At 36.1% G+C, this 25,616-nt stretch overlaps 1 protein-coding gene and 1 long non-coding RNA gene across 2 annotated transcripts in view; one reads left to right on the forward strand and one right to left on the reverse strand.

Annotated features, from left to right (window-relative positions):
• Window positions 1-807: 807 nt before the first annotated feature.
• LOC127861425 (uncharacterized) lies at window positions 808-5,220 on the reverse strand. Its single transcript, XR_008040210.1, has 3 exons — window positions 4,630-5,220; window positions 3,192-3,374; window positions 808-1,183 (listed from the first exon to the last, which is right to left on the reverse strand). It is a non-coding gene; the product is annotated as an uncharacterized LOC127861425 (long non-coding RNA).
• A 6,535-nt stretch (window positions 5,221-11,755) lies between these two features.
• LOC127861419 (proto-oncogene tyrosine-protein kinase receptor Ret-like) overlaps window positions 11,756-25,616 on the forward strand; it is a 45,278-nt gene continuing 31,417 nt past the window's right edge. The window contains exon 1 of the mRNA XM_052399887.1: window positions 11,756-12,349. Within this exon, the coding sequence (XP_052255847.1) occupies window positions 12,247-12,349 (103 nt within the window). The 5' untranslated portion in view covers window positions 11,756-12,246. The remainder of the gene's footprint in view (window positions 12,350-25,616) is intronic.

Genomic DNA, 25,616 nt, shown 5'->3' on the forward strand with positions numbered 1-25,616 from the left:
CAACATTACATAATCACGTACACAAATCATACAGCTCACTTACCAAAATGTGGTTCTGACTACTGCCTCTTCACTCTTACATGTCTCGTTCGTCCAATGGTGAAACTGTAAGATGATTAGGTGATACAGTGCAAACAAATAATAGTGATAAAATGTTAAAATAGCAACTATACCAGAGTTCGAACACTATAAATTTTGGTAGAAGAATAAGAGAAATAAACGTGTACGTATTACGCGCAAACTGTAACAAATTTTATTATGCCACGACAGCGCATTTACGTTGGAGACGCTGACATGATATTTTAAAGTGTTATCGGATACCCATCCGATAACAGTTTTAAGCTCCGCCCATCAATATCCGTTTTAAAACTCCGCCCATATTTGGTTTACTCAATGATTTTTTTTAGCGTTCCATGTTTTAGCCCCGCCCATTCTGAGAACTACTTTTTTGTAGGCGTGGTATGTCGCTTCTTTGATTTAAATGGAAACAAACAGCGATTCATATTTTATTCATTAGTTAGAACATTAATAAACAATAAGTTGTTTTTTAAACAAAACTAACACTTTATTAAGTATATATCTATAGGGAAATATAAATTAAATGAGCATTAATCAATGGAAAAAAATTAAACAAATACAAATGTGCACCGCTAGCCTACCATTTAGTCAATATAAATTGCCGCCTAAGAGTCTTTTGATGATTTTTGCTTTGGCAGACTCTTGATTTATTCTGAACGCGAATTATTTCAGCTAGCCTACCATTCATTGGCTGCAGATGAACACAATTTAAAACAGTCATGATAAACATTTAAAACGTAACACAAATATACTTAACACGTTTTAAATAAAATATGACAGATTTGATCAAGTTAAAGAAGAATTTATGACAAATATTCACTAAACATCTCGTCTAAGATTATATAAAAAAAAATTAACTAATACTTTACAAATGCTTTCCTTTTTTGTGTCATTCTTATAAAAAGCAAGGCAAACAGGTGAATAGCATACACAATGAATTAACATTGACAAAGTAAAATAATTAATACTTGATTGAGATGTTTTGCTAATGCCTGCCATGCCTAATAATACATGACAATTTCAATTTTTAAGTGTCTGAAATCAAACTTTCACAAAAAAAAAAGATTCTATCTCCACAACCAAACAGGAAATTTGTGTGGTCAACCTGAAAATAAAATAAAAGATTCCTTTAGAAGAAAAAACATCATCAAACATTCATTGCATAACTGCTTTAACCCTTTAAGTGCTGGAACCGAATTTTGAAGTCCTTTGCAAACAGTTTGGATCCAGATGATCCAAACTTTGCTATTCTGATAGTTATCTTTGAAAAAAATGAAGAAAATGCTTATTTTACAAATTCAGCAGACGACATTTTAGCAGACGACAAATTTTCCAGCATGCAAAGGGTTAAAAATAAAAATCCAGATATATAATTTGTATTAAAATTGAAACTTTATAAATATAGTGACATATAGATTTATAACATGTTCAGACAAGAGCACCGCCTTGCGGGTGCAGACCGCTCATCTATTTTCTTTTTAAAGGTGAAGGGACTCTCATTTTCAATCACAAAGGAGGGAGGAGTGGAGTGAAGAGGGGTGTATAGTGTGGGGTTGTGGACATTTATTACATTATCTTCCAAAAAAGCGAAAAAAAAAAAAAAAAAAAAAAAATCGGGGGGGGGGGGGGGGGGGTTGGGTGCGATGGTTGGACGGTATTTCAAACATAACAGTTTTAAAAAAAAAATTGGGGGGGGGGGGTGGGGGGGGGTGGGGTGGGGGTATAGTGTGAGGGTGTGGTGGTCATTTGTGAGATGATCTTAAAAAAAAAAAAAAAAAAAAAAAAAAATAGGGGGGAGGGGGGGGGGAGGGGGGGGGAGGGGGGGGAGGGCACGGGGGTGGAGTCTATTGTGGTTTGTCAGGTAAGAGTAGTTTCATCAAAGTATCAATCAAATCTAATCATAAATAAAGAAGTTATGGCAATTTAAGCAAAATTTAATAATTTGACCTTGAGAGTCAAGGTCATTCAAAGGTCAAAGTAAAATTCAAGTTGCCAGGTACAGTAACCTCATGATAGCATGTAAGTATTTGAAGTTTGAAAGCAATAGCCTTGATACTTAAGAAGTAAAGTGGATCGAAACACAAAATTTAACCATATATTAAAAGTTACTAAGTCAAAAAAGGGCCATAATTCCGTAACAATGACAACCAGAGTTATGCAACTTGTCCTTTTACTGTACCCTTATGATAGTTTGTGAGTGTTCCAAGTATGAAAGCAATATCTATGATACTTTAGGGGTAAAGTGGACCAAAACATAAATCTTAACCAAATTTTCAATTTTCTAAGTATAAAGGGCCCATAATTCCGTCCAAATGCCAGTCAGAGTTACATAACTTTGCCTGCACAGTCCCCTTATGATAGTTCATAAATCTTGCAAGTATGAAAGCAATAGCTTTGATACTGTAGGAATAAAGTGGACCTAAACACAAAACTTAATCAAATTTTCAATTTTCTAAGTATAAAAAGGGCACATAATTCTGTCAAAATGCCAGTCAGAGTTACATTACTTTGCCTGCACAGTCCCCTTATGATAGTTAGTAAGTGTTGCAAGTATGAAAGCAATAGCTTTGATGCTTAAGGAATAAAATGGACCTAAACACAAAACTTAACCAAAATTGTCAATTTTCTAAGTATAAAAAGGGCACATAATTCTGTCAAAATGCATGCCAGAGTTATCTAACTTTGCCTGCCCAGTCCCCTCATGATAGTAAGTAAGTGTACCAAGTTTGAATGCAATAGCATTGATACTTACTGAGAAAAGTGGAACTAAACGCAAAACTTAACCAAAATTTTCAATTTTTTAAGTATAAAAAGGGCACATAATTCTGTCAAAATGCACACCAGAGTTATCTAACTTTGCCTGCCCAGTCCCCTCATGATAGTAAGTAAGTGTACCAAGTTTGAATGCAATAGCATTGATACTTTCTGAGAAAAGTGGACCTAAACGCAAAACTTAACCGGACGCCTACGCCAACGCCAACGCCAACGCCAACGCCAACGCCGACGCCAAGGTGATGACAATAGCTCATAATTTTTTTTCAAAAAATAGATGAGCTAATAAAACAATTACATAAATACTCTCAAAAATAAATTTGTCGACAAAAAAGTATTACCTTTCCGACAAATTAATTAGATGGGTTGATGTGAAGCTGTGCCGGGATGCAGTTGGGGGGGAATATCTCGAGTTGGTTGAGAGGCAGAGAAAGACTCGGACAAGTGCAACTGACGAGGGTAGAACTGTGCCGCCAAGAATTTTGGTAGATATCATCACCCATGGAATGTGTGGTCGCAACTTTCTGCCATTAAAAGAAAAACATTTCATATTATAATAAAATAAAACAAATCCAACAGGAGATAACATTTCAAAATAGAGTGTTTTAATAACATTTTTATGGCACAACTTGAACAAATTACAACTTTAATAGACACAATATTATTAATACAAAATGAAAATGTATAAACTCCACTTTATATTAAAATAATTAAGAATTTCTTTTAACTTAAAATATTTTTATTATGGACTCGGGGCTATTTTTGCTTATTAAGGGAATATGTGTTTGTTTTCTTATTTGAGAAATTTGCGACTAAAATTTTCACAATTTAAAGAAGTTCGGGACTCAAATTTTCACAATTTAAAAAAGTTTGCAACTCATTTTGTCACAATGTTGATCTGTGGGCGACACAATTTTGAACAGTTTTCGACACATGTTTTCAAAAAAGTTGCACAGCACGCAACTCATTTGTTCACAGTTTTCAACAGTGAATTTTTTTATGAACAGTGCGTGACTCAATTTTTTCACAATTTTGAACAGTGTGCAACTCATTTTTTAAAATTGTGAACAATGCGCGACTCATTTTTCCACCATGTTGAATAAACAGTGCGCGACTCCTTTTTTTTCCAAATTTTGAACAGTGCGCGACTCATTTTTACAAATTTTGAACAATGCGCAACTCATGTGTTTTCACAATTTGAAGAGTTTGTGACTTATTTTTTTGTAATCTTGAATGAACAGTGCCCCACAAAATTGTCCCCCATTTTTGAACAGTGCGCAAATGATTATTCCAAATTTTGTACAGCGCGTGACATGATTTTTTCACAATTTTGAACAGTGCGCAACTCATTTTTCCACAATTTTGAATGAACAGTGCATGCTTATTTTTTTGCAAAAATTTGAACAGTGAGCAACTCATTTTACAAATTTTGTACAGCGTGTGCCTCATTTTTTCAAAATTTAATTTATGAAAAGTGTGCGACTCATTTTTCCACAATTTTGAAATCATAATGAACAGTGGCAGTGGGCAACTAATGTTTCCCACAATTTTGAACAGTGCGCGACTCATTTTTTCAAATTTTGGTACAGTGCGTGTCTCATTTTTTCACAATTTCGAACAGTGCGCAACTCATTTTTCCACAATTTTGAATAAACAGTTCGCGACAGTAGAACAACTGGCACTGATCATTGGTTCATCAGCATGAGAATGGGTGTAAAAAAATGGCACAAATAATGAAACATGTGTGTTTAAGCATGCATACATAACAATGAAACTTACCAACTATTCGGACAGGAAACATATGGTGCAGAAGCTGCGGGATTCAGCATGCTCTCCCACTGATATTATGTAGATCAGTGGTCAAACTGGCAGTCAACTTATGTTGGGATTTCCCAATTGTGAAGATATTAACCTTGGCTATCTCCAAACACAAACATGTTCATTTATTGTCAGTCAAACAGCAATTAATCCATCATGTCACCCTGACAGTCTCAAAACACGGTGCAAAACCAAAGCATTTTCGTTTCGTCTAACACACAGCTGGTAACGTCGCTGAATATTGCACAAAAGCAGCTTCATTATGAAGTTCCAGCGACTCGAAATACACGTTCTCCACCCACTTTGATTTCGCACGTGAAGGCCTGTTTTTTGGGGAAAACTGTGAACATCTCACAACTAAACGTATATTACGGAGATGGACAAGTTGAAAAATAAATCACTCTTATCACTTCCAAATTGCACACTACGTTAAAATCCCGTTCCATTTGATTATTGTATTTATTGTTTGAAATTTTCACTCTACACATTCGCTTTGAAAATAGCGGTTGGTGTGTACTCTTGGAAGTACATGTCGAATGTGTTATTGTAAAAAAAATATTGGTATTGTGTTTTTAGTGCAGAAATTGTTCTTTTAAGTTTCGATTTCTCGCTTTAGTTTTTGTATTATGTGCGTTTAAATTTGATTGATTGTTGCTTACTTTCGAACTATTTTTTTATGTGTAAATATATATGCATAGACGCTAGCGGATGTAATCAGGTTGCTACTAATTTGCATATTTATCAATGAATTTAGCGGTTGTTTGTTTTTGTTTGTTTTGTGAATATTTTCTTATTTACTTTAAAATGTGGCATAATAAATAGAATATATGGTTGGTGACTTTTGATATCATGTGATATAAGACTCGTCCGATATGGCGTGTGAAAAGGCTCGGCAAGCCTCGCCTTTTCCTACGCCATATCAGACTCGTCTTATATCACATGATATCAAAAGTCACCAACCATATATTCTCTATATCCCAGCAAGGAGACAAATACTTGAACATACCTTTTTACGAAAGAAGATCAAATAAACTGATGTTGTACGTGACAAAGATGTCTGAACAACGCGTCTTCCCGCTCTGAACTCTGTGGTCATGCGATTTACACATCACTACACTCCTCGAGGATAATTACACAAGTTATTATTCAATCAAACTTAAACGTATAATTTAATGGTGGAGTGGACTCGACCGAAGTATGGTTTAATACAATATGGTCGCAATACCGTTATTAAAACACACTCAACCATAGGCTTATCCGCGAACATTAAAGTAACTAATAGGCCGCAAACTGGGCAAAATGCATTAACCTGTGAAGTCCGCACGTGCATATAAGGGACACTTTCGGCTTATAATAGATTTCCGTTAAGAACAGACTACCTTTACAAACAAACATCCATAAAAGCGGAAAGTTTCATCCCCGAATAGCCTTTACGGACTGCACATGCTAATCTGTGACGACACTTTACGCACGCGCATTTCCACACGCGCCGTTTCCTCAGAGGGAGGCTCAAATTAAAGTAACAACTACAATCATCACATAAAGTAATGAACAACATTATACCGATTATACTTTTTGTTGCCATTGCTTAAACCTCAGTCACAAATAGACACCGATCACCGTCCGATCAGCGGCCGGCTTATTTTCCCGCTCATCGGGCTGGCGACCGGCCGATGATCGCACGGAAACCGGGCCAATTTGTAGCATCGGGCGGCGTCCGGATTAATTTTAAGTCTCACTTAAAATTTTACCCGACGTCGGGCCCGGGAAGGAATCGAGATGAGATCGAAACAAGATCGGACGATCAACGCACGGGTATCGCCCGGCGATCGCCCGACATCGGATTCATTGAATGTGTATCGGCAAAAGTAAAGGTATTTCCCAGAGGCATATACATCGGCCGGCGACCGTCTGATTGCCGGAGGGCCTCAGCACGATGCCCGCCGGACGCCGGACGATGCTCGTTATGATACACGTACAATGAATCCGATGTCGGGCGCACGCCGGGCGATAACCGTTCGTTGATCGTCCAATCTTTTTTTCGATTTCAACTCGATTCCTTTCCGGGCCCGATGTCGGGTCAAACAAACTGTGATATAAAAAATTAATCCGGACGCAGCCCGATTCTACAAAATGACCCGATGTGCGTGCGATCATCGGCCGGCGCCAGCCCGATGAGCGGAAACAAACGTCGGCCGCTGATCGGACGGTGATCGGTGTCTATTTGTGACTGAGGTTTTAAACTTTGTCACTCATCGGACGGCGGACGGCTCCGACGTGTCCAGTCTTCCCGATGCCTGGAGATCGGACACATCGGCCGGCGACCGAATTATTTGTGACTGAGGCATTATTTGTTCATCGGATAAGCCAACACCTAACTTAAAAATTGTATGAACGTTTACATCAAATCAGCGAAAAATATAGATGCGCTTTGATTTTGGAATGTAGTTTCACTGGGTTTAACACTTTCAAGAAACGATTTACCACTGCATTAACAGAATACTAAAACACAAACATATTATTTTTATTCAATGTTTGAACGAACACTTGACAAAAAAATCTATTGCAAAAAAGTGGCAGTAAGTAAATTCAGTCAACAACACCATGAACACGCAACAATTAAAATATAAAATATTATTTAATAAAGGGAGATAATATTTCCAATACGATTACAAATACGACTACAGTTGTCACCCACTGTTATCAATGTCTAAACACCAGCGTTGCATACATTCGTAGTCCACGCATGGTCGATATAAAAATGAATAATTGTTAATTTCCCCATAGACAAAAGAGATGTAAAATATGTGCAGTTCATGATAAACTTGAATTAATAAAAAAAAATAAACATATTTATAAAAAGAAAGTGATTTTGTTTAATTCGATAAAGTAAACTATTTCAAATTAAATACATGCAAACAGGAAACCACTGATTTGACTTATCATTTGAGATCATACCCAGACGGCTCAACGGATTTTCTTAAACGAGACATTTACCGTATTTATATAATCGGCGTTCAGTTGCACAATAATAATGATATACGTGAAGTCGATATTGCAATAATAAATGTGTTCCACAAACAGACAATGAAGATTCATAACATCATACTTGTTCATAATGAATACTTATAATTACGCGTGCATTTTAAACCCTTCAGGTCGGATATACGGATTGCAATCTCACCAATTTGTTTTACAGTCTTCGTGTAACTTACTAACTATCGTATTTGCTTACGTACTAAGATTTTTAAATATTTTAATGTGTTTCATACTCATGTGTGTTATTTTCCTGCCATAAATAGTAAAAAAGTATTCAGGGATAATATTTCTCATTACAACCTCGTATTGTATAACTATTCAAAATTAAACACATCAATTGCATACATGCATCAAACCATTCTTTATGTAAACTCATCATACTATTTAGTGTGATACCAATGTTCACATATTACAGTGTTTTTACAGATAAACATCATCAGTAGTTTGATCATGAGCATGGTTTTGATGTCTAGTATTAGATAACCACATTGCAGTTTGAATGGTTTTGATGTCTAGTATTAGATAACCACATTGCAGTTTGTAATCAGTCTCATGCTACATACCACATGTACTTCCAACATGAACGTACCGGGAACCTCTAATTGACGGCGACCACTTGAGATTCACTTCCGGTCTTAAAGGCGCCAGATGTCACATAGGCAGGCACGATCTGATCCGAGCACGGATTGCAACGTTTTCATAACGTACATGTATGTCGTGTTGTGTTTTACCGCACGTTGATTTGTTAGACCGCAAGTTCGATATGGCTTTTTTTCGACATCTGGCAACACTTAGAGACTTGTGATGCTTACGCCACATGCGTTTATTTATTTTGATATTATATGATTGTGTGGAGTTTAGTGTACTTTATTTGTAACAACCTTTGCCATTCGGCCAATTTACCAATAGGTTATTGTCAGTCAACGATTGAAAATACTATGTAGAGGTGTACATGCAGTGGTACATGTACATGATAGAACATGGTGGCATCACCTATATGAGTCAAGTATCGTCCCAGATTAGCATGTGATGTGCGCACAGGCTAATAAGGGACGAAACTTTCCGCCGATATTAAATTTTCGATAAGAAAAATCTTCCTTTAAATGAACCATTCAAAAAGCAAAAAGTGTTGTCCCTGAGACATCACTGGCTAATCTCAGAAGACACTAATCTCTCGCAAATGCATGAAGTCCAGAACGCGGTTCAAACGTTAGCACCTAGTGGCATAATGCAAATCATGTACTTCAAATACATGGACAATACACATTGTACGTACAGTAAGGTGGGGCGATATACATACGGCCATCTACAGGCTACGGCCATAAGATCGTTACGTGTTATGCCTTGACGCTAAAAAAGTATATATTTTTTATGAATATCTATTAATTGTGTATATTGCTGATGCACTTAACTCTCTCCGTGCGGGAACCGAAATTCGAAGGCCTTTGCAAACAGTTTGGATCCAGACGAGACGCCACAAAACGTGGCGTCTCATCAGGATCCAAACTGTTTGCTACCCTGATAGTATTCTTTGAAAAAAATGCTAATTTTGGAAATTCTGCAGACGACATTTTAGCAGACGACAAATTACCCAGCATGCAATTAATGAATTGATGTACTACTTAACATGATTTTTATTGAAATGTATTTCTTGTATTGCATATGGTCAAACACTCTTATTAAATGAGATATTTAATTTCATCAAACAGTATATATATATTTATTATTTACGAACTTCAGGGTTAAATGTTCCTGTCCGAAATTCCAGCGACCGATTTAGGCTTGAAAACATGGCTCAAGTTTACATATCAACGTGGCGTGGGGCGTGCATGAATGAGCGGGAAACTGTTAGGAGGTCGGTCGAGCAAAAAATGGAAATAACGACTGACGGTAAAATCCCGAAACAAAGAGACGCAATTGTGTAAGACAGTTTAGCTAATCTGTCTTGAAAGCAGTCAGCATCCGCGTACGAATGCCCTCTCCCATCCCCACCCCTGTGTCTTTTCATACAATGTAATTTTATAATTTTGTCATTGTCCCCTTGGCAAAAGTTTGTGTATTTCCAAGTGTATAAGGGCTTTTAACGCCTAAGGCTTCATTATGTTTGGACCCGGACGGTCGCCCAGCAATGGTGTAACCAATAACCTTACCAGACTCGATGATGGGACAAAATTCGAGTTATAGAATTGAATTTAATTTAAATGATAATTTTCAGCTTTGAATTTTTGAACTGAAACATATTTAATGTTGGTTTGGTCTTGTTCTGTATGGAAGCCGGGGTACCCGGAAGAATCCCCACCTGTCCGCTATGGTGACCACAAACCAAACGCTCATGCGCCGATAACGAGACTGAACCCGGATTGCTTAGCCTATTAGGTTAGAAGCGCGGGTACCAAGCACTGCGTTACACGGACAGCCTCCTAAACAGTCCAGCTTATAGTTATATAGGTATTGGGGCATACACTTGTATCTCCAGATAAGAGATATATGGTAATAATTGGTTTGATGAAAGGCGCAAAAACCAACACTAAGTAGTTGAAATGGAAATGTAGCTCTAAAACGCAGAGAACTATCATGACAAACTGAACGTTAATTAACTGTTAGTAACAATTGCTCAATACAAGAAGGTATGGACAAGTTAACCCATTTATACCTAGTGGACTCTCCCATCCTTCTAAATAGGATCAATTTATTTCCAAAATTAGGGATGTCTAGTATATTTATTTATATATTTAGAATATTTCTAACAGAAATTCCTTTAAGCAAACAGCGCAGACCCAGATGAGACGCCGCATCATGCGGCGTCTCATCTGGGTCTACGCTGTTTGCCAAGGCCTTTTTTCTAGACGCTAGGCATAAATGGGTTAACCATTTCTGCATGTGGTGGGATATAAGTGTGTTTATATGCTACGAACGGACAGTGAATTAAGATATTCGTTCTTTTCTAATTACAATAAAGGAAATGTAAATAAAAGAGATATTTTTTCCTTTGTGTTCTGTAATAATTGCACCTTCTTGTGTGTGAAATATTTCGAAAATTCGGTATATAGCGATGTGTCAATTTGGTTTGCTTTTCAAATCAAACTGTGCACATTGAACACGACGTAAAGAAGTGAACATCTTTTTAAGGTGAAATACAAATACAAATACATGTCACTTGTATAGTGCAAAAATTATTATAAAAATATTCTATTGCGCTTCACAAACGCTGCACATTGGTTATCCGTGAAAAAGATTGAACAAATGAGTTTTAAGTCTTGATCTCAAACAGCCCTCATTGTCAATGATTTTTAAGTGGCTTGGTAGATTGTTCCACCACTTCGGGCCAACAACAGCTAAAGATCTATCCGCCATCTTAGTTCGCCTCCTGGGAATGACAAGATTACAGTCACTTTGTGATCGAAGTCTATAACGACTGCTTGCTGTGACAAACATTTCTTGTAAGTAACCAGGGGCATAACCATGGACAACACGAAAGACCATAACCAGGACTTTGTACATGATTCTAGCTTTTGCTGGTAGCCAGTGGAGTTGCTTCAAGAGTTCAGTACTTGGTTGATCAAATGACGCATTCAGGACCACTCATGCGGCATGATTTTGAGTCCGCTGAAGCTTTTGAATTTGGAAAACTGGCAGATCGGTGAATAAACCATTGCAAAAGTCGATATGGGAGTGTACAAGACCATGCACTAACACCTCCGCTGACTTCTGTGAACACAACTCCAACGATGCTTTTGTTTAAAAAAAATCACGTTCATTTCAGCAAACCGCTGTCGGGGATTCTTAGATAAATATTTTTTGTTTCGCAATTGACCGTCAAAGATAACAACAGCGAAACAAATTTTCTAAAACCGAATGAAACTGATCACAATGCTTCAATCCTTAGACGAGAAAGCGCAAGGACCAGAGGCCGTTATCAGCGACACCGACAAGAACCAGGCGCTGAAATATACACCATTGTGGAGATTTATCAACACTATTCTTACATTCGTTGAGGAGGCAGAAGAATTACGTCATCGCGTATTAATTTCCAGCGGACTCATTTTCGCCGCGCAATTGTTTGTAAAGTGCGTCGTTGGACATATACGCTGCCTTGGTGGTAAAATGAAATTTCGGAAATATCAGGAAAGTGTGTGATTAGAAACGTATCTTTTTATTATAATAATAAAAGCAGTATAAGGACAACGTTAATGACAATTATTGTGTTGAAACTTTAAATACGTGTCATAGCATTACATTTAAAACATATATGAACGATGTGAATATACTTCAGTAGAAACTGCTGTAAAATATTACCGTTATGTTACTTTGTATTATTATACAAGTATTGTTATAGAAAAGAAAACTGTTTTGTATATTTTGTATATTTGTTCTTAGGTGTACAATAACTTGCAATAGTGTTTTCTTACACCAATGACTGTTTAAAAGTGAAGTATGTGGTAACGAATTATACAATAGCCCACCTTGTAGTGGTGTTATAAAAAAACGGATTTTATTTAAGACGTCGTGAGGCTTGTGCTTAATCTTATTAATGGCATAATGTACAGGACAATGGAAGGTATTGTTGCTCGCCTTGTCTACTCTGGAATTACCTTCTGGTTCATCGGGAACTTGTTGTTTCCCGAATGCAAGTCTGTGGAACGTAAGTCGCTATTAAACACTTTCAGTATCATTACAACTATACGTATTGTATATTATTGTATACGTATTGTATTACTATGCCAAAAGTTATGAACGTGTTTGAAATAAAAATTGTATCAGACGGATTTAGCTTAGATCAGATTATTTAGCCATTAGTTTGCCTATCTGGTTACGCATAGTTTGGAGTATTAATTCACTACTTTGCATATAATTACAAGATTCATGACGAGCTGTTATTATATGAAACATTATTAAATCGTAAGAATATAAATAGTGTTAGTGAATACAAAATGACACACTTTCCTTTTTGTATCTTCAGTTTCATCAATTTCATCATCCTTACCCGTGCTACAATTGTCACCATTAACATCATGGTTCTGGAAAACATAACATAAACAATCAAATCTTTCAGAGCAACAGTAAATATCGTGTGCTTGATTGGCTTTGTCGCCTAGGTCTTTTGATATGTTTAAATGAAAACAATAATGTAAGTGATGTGATTTTGACCGTCAAAAATAATGTTTTCAAGCGGAATTCATTCGAGTCAATGCTCATTGTTGTATTATTTTGTATCAAAGCAGTTATCATTTCTTTTAGCAATGCTATCTACCGTTGTATTTCTTTCAGTCTTTAAATATAATTATTAGTTCTCGCCGTTGGCGTATTGCCAATGTTTTAAAAACAAAATATACATACTTTCAAAAATCGCTATCAAACATTTGGAATAAAAAGAAGTACTTAAGATAAAGAACATTTGTACATATAAATTAAATAAAGTTTTAATCTTAATGTATTAGACTTAATACAACTACATGTACAGTTTTCTTGCACAATAATTGCATGAATACACATTGAACATGTAATTTTCCTGATTAATACGATGGTTGAAGTAGGAATGAGTAGAATATCAGCAAATTTATGGATGCGGTATGGTGTATAATATTGTTTACAGTTATATTTTATTCATGTTTTTGTTTGACGTTATAAGCGAATTCATGTTGGCAAAGTTCTTTACTAATTTTATAACGGAGAATGTCAAATTTAAAAAGAAAAGTAAATATGTTTATTTCCAAAATATTTCAACATGCATGGGTTATTACGTAAACACGATATATATTTTTAATATAATGAGTAGTTGGACCGAACATTACAATAAACAAAACAAAGCTGCACTTGCAATCATCATTACGTAAATTGAATAAGGCTTTATTATACATGTGAGCGTCACTGTGGGAAAAATGGTCTAAAATGTAATGCATGTGCGTAAAGTGTCGTTCCAGATTAGCCTGTGCAGTCCGCACCAGCTAATAAGGGGCGACATTTTCCGCTTTTATGCAATTTTTCGGTTAAAGACAGTCTCCTAAACGAACTTTTTGAGTATAGGCGGAAAGTGTCGTCCATAATTATAAAGGTCAAAATACTTGACAACGGACAAAATGAAGACATTTTCATCACAAAAGCGTCACCGTTACGTAGACATTTTGACATTTTAGAGAGCACTTCCTTTCGTAATGACTTAACAATTACGTTTGGCCTAGTAGCATGATACATATGTAACGTGTGCATTCAACTGTTCTACTTATCCCACCCATAGTTTTCATAGACAGTCAGGCCGGTTTCAAGTTTCATGAACAACGTAATGAAGAGCATTGTTTTCTTTAGCACCAACAATAGAAAGATGTCGTCTACATGAATTGGGGGCGATTTTCGGTCGTGCCATTGCATGAATACTGTTCACATTCCTTGGTTTCATAAATTTTGCATTCGGTGACTGTTTTTTAAACGACCAAGAAAAGCCACCTTTTCCACAAATCAGCTACTTCTTTACTATATTTTTCATTGACGATCAGTTGACGATTAAAAGGGGATAGTACAAGCGCTATATAAATGAGTCGTGTTCTGAGAAAACTGGGCATAATGCATGTGCGTAAAGTGTCGTCCCAGGTTATCCTGTGCAGTCCGCACAGGCTAATCAGGGACAACACTTTCCGCTTTTTTGGCATTTTTCATTTAAATGAAGTCTCTTCTTAGCAAAAATCCAATTTAGGCTAAAAGTGTCGTCCCTGAATAGCCTGTGCGGATTGCACAGGCTAATCTGGGACGACACTTTACGCACATACATTATGCCCAGTTTACTTAGAACACGACTCAAATTATTTCGCATCATTCATATTCGGATTTATAAAATAACACTAATTTCGGTATACAGCAAAAGTTTTCTTTCCCCTGCTCTGGCTTTTGAAAGTGTATATATTCGTTTGTCCAAATAAAGGAATGTCTAAACTAGAACTGTCAATGTCGTTTCTAAGACACCCCCGCAAGCCGCTTTGTCAGAGGTAAGGGGCATTTAACAGTGAGTTAGTTTTAAGAAGTCGTGTCTCCAAATTTCAAACTTCATACCTTTCGAATTGATACAATAAATTCAAGTCGAGACATGCCCCGGACAAATTCAACATGAATGTTTACAGCGGCAATTAGTGCGAAATTGCAAAATGTGACCCATTCATAAAACATATATACATTAACCCATGTATGCCCAGTGGACTCTCCCATCCTTCTAAATTGGATCAATTTATTTCCAAAATTAGGGGTGTCAAGTATATTTATTTCTATATTTAGAATATTTCATAAAGAAATTCATTTAAGCAAACAGCGCAGACCCAGATGAGACGCCGCATTATGCGGTGTCTCATCTGGGTCTACGCTGTTTGCAATGTTCTTTTTTTTTAGGACGCTAGGCATAAATGGGTTAACACAGGGCATTAATTCTAAAAATATTTCAGCAAGTGTTATCATTATGGTTATTGTGCAATGCCCAAGCTTTTGTCTCTATAAGTATTCAATAAATTTCCGTACAAACTTTAAATTAAAAAAATTGACAAGAGCAATAGTTCTTCAAATATAAGCGCAAGAATTATAGCTTTTCTGCATTTTAAATCCCTTTTGTAGATTTAGCTACCTATAAAGTGTAAAGTCGATACACCTTTTTGATGTTCGAGATATGCTCCAGACAAAATTTAAATACACAATATTAAATAGAAAATAACTCATTTACAATCAAAGAAAGAGTAATGGTTCTTGTCCAATGCGCTTAAATGAGATCTACCGGTACCCGTCTATGAAGTTTCAAGTTGATACTTTTCGACACAAAGATAGGCATGCGGCAATAACTACATTTATGATAATAAAGGGGCAATACTTATGGCTCTTGAGCATTGAACACCCTCTCAGTTAGATCTACCTACCTTTGAGGTTTCAAATTGATACATCGTTTACTATAACGCTGCGGACAGCTCTAATAGTTTCCGAGATACGATCCGGACGGACAGACGGACAATCTGAAACCAGTATATCCCCTTCCCCCTTCACTACAGTTTCTTTGTGCGATGGACGGGGAGGGTATAGTAAATCTTAAAGAATTAAAGATAAAAATTACAACTGGAATGAAAATAGTCTGATAAAAAGATAATTTTCATTAATGTTATCTTTACAAAAATATAGCAGCTGATAACTTGCAGGTTAAACATCATAATAATGGACGTTGTGTGGCAATATTACGATATAATGTTTATATAATAAATCTGGTATCATAATTTGATAATGTGGGTTAATTATAAATTGAAATACGATTTGGAAGAAGTCTATTGGACAATTAAGTGTTATGGTAAAAGTTACAGTATTTACTGAAAGTATATTTCAGTTCGCAAAACCATGTCATCAACATTTTTTTTATAATGAAGTCCCTATATTTGTTATTATTTTGGGGTAATTTTCGTTAAACACTTAGTAATAAAAAGGGTAGATGCCAACACGTGTTTCGTCCAAATTTATGACTACCTTAACCCTTTCAGTGCGGGAACCGAATTTTGAAGGACTTTGCAAACAGTTTGGATCCAGATGAGACGCCACAGAACGTGGCGTCTCATCAGGATCCAAACTGTTTGCTATTCTGATAATATTCTTTGAAAAAAATCGAAGAAAATGCTAATTTTAGAAATTCAGCAGACGACATTTTAGCAGACGACAAATTTCCCAGCATGCAAAGGGTTAATTTATAAAAATCGTATTTTTCCCCTGAGAGTTCATAGTATTTTATTACATTCTGATAAGCCTGCGCTTCCTAGAAATCTAATTCATACGTCAATCAACTGGCCGTAAAACTCCAGTATATTTATTGTGCGATTGTATCTATGAATATCAAATAGCATTATCAGTATAGTCTCTATTGTAATTTATATGACAGAAATTGTGAACAGTTTATATACATGTATGAGCCGCGTCTTGCTTTAATGTGCATTAGGGCATATCTGAACAGTGTCGCTCCAGAAATTATTCCGCGTCCGTATAATCTGATGAGAATTGTTCATGGAACCTTGAATTGATTTTAACCCATGTATGCCTAGTGGACTCTCCCATCCTTCTAAATTGGATCAATTTATTTCCAAAATTAGGGACGGCGCATCATGCGGCGTATCATCTGGGTCTACGCTGTTTGCCAAGTCCTTTTTTTTTGTAGACGCTAGGCATAAATGGGTTAATGGACAGGGCAGCTTCTGATCAGACTGTGCAGATGCACAGGCTCGTCTTGAGATGCACTGGCTGCATATGGATTACAAAACCCACTGTCGCATACAGCGGATCTTAAATAAAACTGAATACATTGTCATTATCCACGTCTCATGTTCTTTAATCATACCTTATATCGTGGAGGCAGTTGCGTATAATAAATATTGATTAGCAACCAATGATTCATTCATTTCATTCGTTTCATGAACTCGATGAAGAGTCTACCATATGAACGGATAACGGTAAATATGACCAAAGCAAACTGAAAACAGTCAAAATGACCAACTAAACACCGCTTGTACTGTGTCTGTTTTGAAAATGCGTCGTTTGATTGTTTTAATTTCTTTAAATTATTCGACAAAACATTAAGTATATGAAACAAATCTCGACACGCGATCAATATCACGTACAGCAAAGAATGCAGTGCACAACGATATATAAATAAAATCAGACAAAATCTTATTAGAATGTCTATATCATCATTGCATGATGAAGATGTTTTATGACGCATGAAATTCGTTCATTGCGTTTCTGAACATAACAGTTAAGATATTTTTTATTAAGTTTCATTTTCATGCAAAATTTAAGAAGCTTGATGTTGATATTGAAATAAAGACTATTATGATTAGTATGATGTTGGTAGTGCTGGTGATGACGATGATCATCATCTTCTTCTAGATTTCATGTTCTTTTCGATGATGATTACGATTGGTAATATGAAGAAAATGATGTTGATGATGATGTTGTTGATAATGTTGTTGATTATGTTGATGATAATGATGATAATTATAATGGTGGTGGTGTTGGTTATGATGATGGTGGTGGTGATGATGAAGGAGAAGAAGATGATGAAAAAGAAGAATAAGAAGAAGAAGAAGAAGAAGAAGAAGAAGAAGAAGAAGAAGAAGAAGAAGATGATGATGATGATGATGATGATGATGATGATGATGATGATGATGATGATGATGATGATGATGATGATGATGATGATGATGATGATGATGATGATAATGATGATGATGATGATGATTATTATGATAATGATGATAATGATGATGATGATGCTATCTTTGTGAATAGCGTGTCTTTCCATGACAATGATAATACTTTCTTGTTCATATCTTAAACAAAAGCCCTCTGTTATTTTCTTTAAATTATCATTCTAGTTGTTTAGTCTTTCTTTTTGTCTTCCTTTGTCTACTTTTTTTCAAAATCATCAATGTACTGGGGCGTTGGCAGCAAAACCGGGTATGTATTTGTTCTTATTTTCGTTCTCCAAGAACAAATATACAACAACAGTGCAATTTCATTTCTTTTAATTGAAATAAAAAATCAATGAGCATTTTACATTTTACTTTTTGTGTGCTGAAAGTAGAAAAAAAACGATTATGCAAGTGTATTAACATAGTGTCTTTATGTGAATTTAATTGAATTTGTTTACTCTGAAACATGAATTTCAAAACAAAAAGTCTGTGAACAACTGATAACTTTTTTCAAATAAGAGCTTATAAATCCTATTAATGCATAGTGCACGGGGATAAAGAAATGGTTGTTTAGACGACTCGCGCGTGGGAATCGTGCACCGCGTTCGTACCGGTCCATTCTACGCGAAACTTTATAACTGTGATAGGTTCGCGCTTGGCTTATTCGCTTTTCCTGAAACTTTGGACCGCATAATTTCATTTATGCCCTTTACCTGGATTCGATGCGGACATTTCGTCTGAATTTTATTGTGGTTATTCATCTCAAGTTATTAATGCGGTAGGTTATTTGTCTCTCTTGCTTTCCATAAATATCTACTCGTTCAGATGAAAGTAAAACAGCGCTTCATATTAGATTTATACCAGACATCCAACTGGAAGCTTGTACTCGACAAATAGCCATACACGAAGAAGAATAATTTAACAAATCTCATAAAATGCTCCGATGTTTATACTTTGCTAAACATAAGCTGTTGTTGTATTCCTTAAAATTAAGCGAACTGCTGAAGGATTAATTCATAGAGTCACATTTGCAACACTGTTTTGCACAAAATAATTTTATTCAATCGGTATGTTTTCGTAAAGTTCATTACTAATTTCGTTATTTTTTATGTAATTTATCTCCTTGACATGGGCTTGAAATCGAAACCAATTGCCATATGTAATAAGCTGTACCATTTTCCCATCCCCATAAATCACCATGTAGATCTCTGAAACCACATAGTTTTTGTCAAGATTTGAAACCGGAAACTGTTTCACTCAGACAATAATCTTCATGAGTAGTAACACAGTGGCTGGTAAAGTACGGGCGTGTTCAAGGGAACAGCCACCACCTACCTTTATTATTTTGTTACACGTTTTCCTATTTGCTAGTATAGTAGTAATTCAATACTCGTATATAGCACTGTAAGGACGATTGTTTATATAATATAGAAAACTACCGTTTTATTTCTTGATAGTATGAAATCCCCACCCTACACCATTTCATTACAATTTTCAATACGACTACCGGTACTTGAAAACACAAAGCATTCACTGCAAGTAGTGTGTACAAAGTGCTTCATATCGAACCCTTGAAGATCTAGAGTGCACCTGTAAAGTGTCCTCTTACGCGTGTTTTGGGGACGATGGCCGTCAAATTATGTGAGAGAACTTCGGAACATTTAAATAACTGAGCCTCGTTCAAGGAAAACTTGGCTTAATGTATGTTCATTAAGTGTTGTCCTAGATTTGCCCGTGCAGTCCTCACGCATTAATCAGGGAAGACCCTCCGCCTAAACTGGCTTTCGTTCAGAAGAGACTTACCTAACACGATATATCCCATAAAAGCGGAAAGTGTCCGTAATGTATTGGCTAGTGCGGACTGCACAGGCTAATCTGGGACGACACTTTACCGCACATTCATTTAGCTAAGTTTTTCCCCAACGAGGCTCTCCACTAAACGCACAGATAGAGACACAATGTGACCATCCCCCCCCCAACGCCCATGTCAACTTTCACGTCTTTAACAAAGCCCCAAGCCCCCAACCTCTCTGCGTGCGGTGAAGATCATGTCATCAAGCTACAATGCTAGGAATGCGCCGTGATATCTGACCGCTCGCAGTAATCAGGCTGGATAATAGGGGGCTATCAGCTGTGATCTCACGTAGCAATACAGGGCAGGCATTCCAATGAAAACATCTCACATTGTGTTTATTAACAAATGAAACGGTTGGAAATTGTTTCAATGTAAATTGTTTTCCGATAAAACGTGTTTGTTCACTAATGGGGCACACCGTTTTGTACCATTCATAAATTTAGTATATGCATTTTTTAACATAACTGTATAAAATATGTTTCATGTGCATTTGACGCTACAATATAGCAAGTGCAATAGACGCGCAAGGCAATATGAGCCTCGTTCTCTCAAAAAATGGTACTGAATGTGCGTAAATTGTCATCCCAGATTACTATGTGCAATCTGCACAGGCTCATCAGGGACAACACGTTTCGCATACACGGGACTTTCGTTTACATTGGAACTCCTTTAAACGAAAACAATCCGTTGAAGCTAAAGTGTCTTCCCTTATTAGCTTCTGCTTTGCTTCCTGCACAGGCTAATCTGGGATGACACTTTACGCACATCGTGAAGCCAAGTTTTCCCAGAACGAGGCTCAAATGATCACAAGGATAATGAAACATGATCGATGTCTAGTTTGATACAACAAGGATTATGAACCATGATCGATGTCTAGTTTGATACAACAAGGATTATGAACCATGATCGATGTCTAGTTTGATACAACAAGGATTATTAACCATGATCGATGTCTAGATTGAAACAATCACAAGAATAATGAACAATGATCAATGTCTAGTTTGATACAATCACAATGATAATGAACCATGATCGATGTCTAGTTTGATACAACAAAGATAATGAACCATGATCGATGTCTAGTTGTACCATTAGCTTTGCATACACAAAGCAACAGCTATTTAAAAAATTATAAAAAATTTACATTTTATGATTATTGTTCTATCGCGACATTACCATTGAAAGGTGTCGTTATATCTATCGAACCAATCTGGTATTTTTGTAAATAATACTTTTAAAAGTTTATTTGAAAGTAAAAAAACTTTTTAAACCGAAAAAAATGGCATCGCCTTGTTGTGATTTATTTAAATGGTATAGCAATATTTGATAATGGATTTTTAAAACTACAGATCCTCGTAAAGTGTCAAAAATAATGTACAAAAAAATTACTACATAAGCATAAACGCAAAATCCAACAAAGTGCTCCAGCTTTATTTCAGATGTATTTGCATTTCTATCTACCAAAAAACAACAAACCCGATTTGATTTATATTTAGGCAATTTTTTTGTTTAACCTTCTGTTCTATGTCAAGTCATGCGCTCCTTTGAGATTAAATTTCAATAACATCTCTAGCGTTTCAAGCGCCCCATTGTTAAAAGGCAATGAAAAACGATGGTTTTACGTAGCAATCTATACCCATCTGCAGACATTTGCGCATAAGGTCGAGTGGTGTTTTTATCATACAATCCAGAAATGTGGCTGCACTAGATTTGACTCCATAATTATTATAGTGTGCTCTTTTTATTGTATCTATTACACATGTAGATATATATTTTATTTACACTTTTAGATGCAGTAGTACGTGTTATACGTATATGGTAATGTTAAAAAAAAGTTACGCCAACAAAACAGAGCTACGGACGATAAAAAACGCTAAACACATCATAAGAACAACAACAAAAACAGCAAAAACAACAGCAATATCACGTATTTATGTCCAGCGATAATGGTTAAAAAAATAGCGTTAAGCGTACAATAAAACATATTTGACACGAGCAGATACAGTGTATTTATATATATAAATGCACTGTCTTGTCTTTTCCAATAAAACGTCTGCTTCGTGTGACCGATCGACTGTCCGCGCTCGTGCGCACGTGCACGCCTTAACAACACCCCTCGAGATTGAATGCAGAGTTACAAGGTTACTTTCGACTATCGCGAATTGAGACCTTTATGAATGAAATAGCTGTAAGTGATATCCCAAAAGCGCCTTATCATATAGACGTATTTTAGATGATATTTTTATTAAGTGCAGCCCTAATTAATTGTCTGCAAAATCTGGAGTGCATTTACACGCAGTGTGCATTTTAAAAACGGCACAAAATTAATATTGACAATACTCTTGAGTGATTCGTAAACAATTCTGACCCATAAAATAGGTGATTATCTGTACATATCTAGTAGAAAGTCACGCCTCATGCATAACGTGTATTTTATGTTCATATCGTAAGCATTACGTGCGTGTGATCTTGCTATTGTTTTCGCAATTATGTGTTTAAATATTCACTTACATAATAATGTTTGTTTGAACTTAAGTATATGATTGCATGCAATAATTCGAAGAGGTTATGTAAGAATTGTGAACATATAGGAATAACTTCAGAAACTTTATGGGGAAAGAAATTCGTTTTACTATCTGAAAGTCGTCGAGCTCTGAGCGACTTTCTTTGGAATTTTCTGTCCGATGTAAGTAAAACAAATAAAAATATGTGTCAGATATGTTTACTACGTGTTTTGAACGAAGAGGTTCGACAAGCCCCCAAACCCGGTTTAAACCCCAACACTTCGCATTGACTGATCCGCGGCGGTAATGCCAGTTTAAACCATATAATGTTTTATAGTTGGTTTCCTGTTATGAAAGAAGTTGGACAAGAAAGTAATTTGATTGCGCATCTAGAGTTTCATCGTTTGCTATATTGAATGGGATTTTTTTAAATCTTCTTTGATGTAAATAAATGTGTAATCATACGAAGTTATATCATAATGACACTATGAATTTGAACAACGAAATAAAAACAAGCATATGGCCACCAAAAGAACGTGAGGCTAAATGTTAGATTGCATGCTTTGAATCAAGAGGCTGCGAAGTTTATTTCCACTTGAATGTTTCAAAAATAAATAGGCCAGGCATACGGTTTGGGCGTCCGTAAACACGTGTAAATCCCCATTTGATGCGTTGCATTGACCGTTCAAGGACAATTGCCTTATTTTTATTTAATAGTAGTTGTTTGCGTCCTGTGTTAGTCCCGTATGGAAATTGGTCGCATGCCATAAAGTAGGACCTTAAAGTGAGGATATGAATATTTTTTGTGATGATTCAACTGGAGTTTTACTTTTTTTATTTGTTTGTAAAAATAAAATGTGTAAAATGGAACGGAACAAGATATATTTAAAAGTGTGTCCCCGTGTTCAGCTCTATTATAATATTGCATATTTCAGTGCTCTCAATTAATTTAATTCACTAATTCAAAAGAAGTTCAATTTGACGAAACGCATTCAATTATATGTATAACATATTGACGAACGAATTGAGTTTTCCGAGTCGGTGCAGATGTACTTACATGGAACGATTGCACGTTGCATAGTTGACTGTACACGTGCATTTTTATACTCATTTCCTGCATGTTTTTGAAATGTCAAGAGTGCATAAGAGAATTTCAACCTGCCAAGTCCTTGTTTCTGTACAGTTGACGTATTTGCACAATGTTCTTCTGCGTGCGGTCTAATTTGCTCTCTAGGTTACACGTTTAACCCAACGACGAAACAATTGACCCGAATGAAAACAATTGAGCAAATTAACAATGAAGGATGTGTCAAAATGTTGCCACTCAAAGCTTCACTAGAATTATTAATGAAAGACTAAGTGCTGACACTGTTGTGTTAATAAAACATCACATGTCATGCACTTTGTGGCTGATACTAATGCATAAAGTCATTTGGTTCCTTAGTGCGTTTCGTTTGAAATTACCGAATATTATTTACCACATTGGATGCAGTCATACGTATTGACAAAGTTGATTTTGTTTAAAATCTATATTTATTTTATATGGTTTTCATTTCCACATGAAAGGCAAGTATAAAAAAAATACAATATATATTTCGTCTGCCCAAATTCTACAACATCCGGGCATTTCACCGCATTTTTTTTCGCAACTTCGTTACTTACTTATGATTTGTGGTATTACTAAAGACTATTTGCGTAAGTCTAAAAATTAATAACTTGATTTTGTTTTGTAGTTGTGTATATCAAATGAACAATTTCGATGGTTTATGGAGGGGGTAGAAGCTGTAGCAGGGAGATGGGGGTTACAGCTGGACGGGGGTGGGGGTAGCAGATAATGCCGAGTTTCTGTGCATGGTTGAACTGTCTTTCTCTACTTGGAAATCAAGAGTGCAAAACACAGAGGCCAACGAATAGATGATAAAGTTACTTTTAAAAGTTTAAGTGATACTACATTTAATCGTTAGTGTCGTTGTAGACAGTTTCAGTACAAATACGAACTTGTAATTGATCTGCAATATGTAAGCAAACAACCAACAGAGCAATCATGCAAAAGTAACCGGAAGTGCAAATGAGATTACGAGTCACGTAGGTCACGGTATGTCGTTTGATGTGTTATACCAATTTAAGCAGGCTGAACCGCAAAGACCTTACCGCGCCAAGAATAGACTAGACTGCGGTCAGCTCCACAACGAACGAGATATATAAGTGAACGTTTTCGTTAGAGGATTTATACAAATCTACTTGTAGTTCACTGAAATTAACCCATTTATGCCTAGTGGACTCTTCCATCCTTCTAAATTGGATCAATTAATTTCCAAAATTAGGAATGTCTAGTATATTTATTTCTATATTTAGAATATTTCTTACAGAAATTCCTTTGAGCAAACAGCGAAGACCCTGATGGGACGCCACATCATGCGGCGTCTCATCTGGGTATACGCTGTTTGCAAAGGCTTTTTTCTAGCCGCTAGGCATACATGTGTTTAGTCAATGTTTTCGATAAAGGATTTATACAAAAATTAATCCACTAGTAGTTTAATTTTCTGATATTCTAAAGGTATATGCTAATAGTTGTGATAAATAACAAAAGTTTGCATAACGCCATTAGAAATTCGCTTTCTGGTAAAACTGAGCTAAATGCATGTGAATAAAGTGTCTTCCCAGATTAGAATTGCAGTTGGCACCGGCTAATCAGGAACGATACTCTCCGCATAGACCGAATTTTCGTTTAAAAAATACTTCAATTCAATTTAACTTATATAAAAAGTAAAAAGAGTCGTCCCATATTAGCCTGTTTTGACAGCACGGGTTATTTTGAGACGACACTTAAAGCACATGCATGAAGCCCGGTTTTCCCACAGCGCAGCTCAATTTGTTTATGCATGTATATACAGTATATACATTCCCTCTGTAAATGTGTCCAGGTAATCGATTGCCCTATCGGCTATACAGTAAGCAATCTTCGGATTTAAGATTCCGTTAATTTAGTTCCAAATTCTTTGTTGTTTTATAAAGGCCATTTAAATAATGAGCAGCTATCCTGTCCTATAATTATGAATGACGATTGGTTCTACAGAAGGCGATGTATGTTTCCGAGTTTTTTTGTGTTTTTTTTTCGGGCCTTTGATACCATGAGCAATTTAACCATCGCTCCTGAAACAACAAAATGAAGACACTTTAACAAGTAAAATAGTTTTGTTTGACATTGTGGGCGTTCTTTGCCAAGCGCCACCTGTTGCCTCGTGTTGAAAGACGTATGCCGTTCGGGGGCAGATACCCATCGACAATATCCCCTCGGAGATCAACGTGAAGCGATAAGTGACTTCATTTCGTGCGTTTTTAGATGCGTATGTTGGCTGG

Source organism: Dreissena polymorpha, chromosome 16 (assembly GCF_020536995.1).
Source record: "Dreissena polymorpha isolate Duluth1 chromosome 16, UMN_Dpol_1.0, whole genome shotgun sequence".
Classification (NCBI taxonomy): domain Eukaryota; kingdom Metazoa; phylum Mollusca; class Bivalvia; order Myida; family Dreissenidae; genus Dreissena; species Dreissena polymorpha.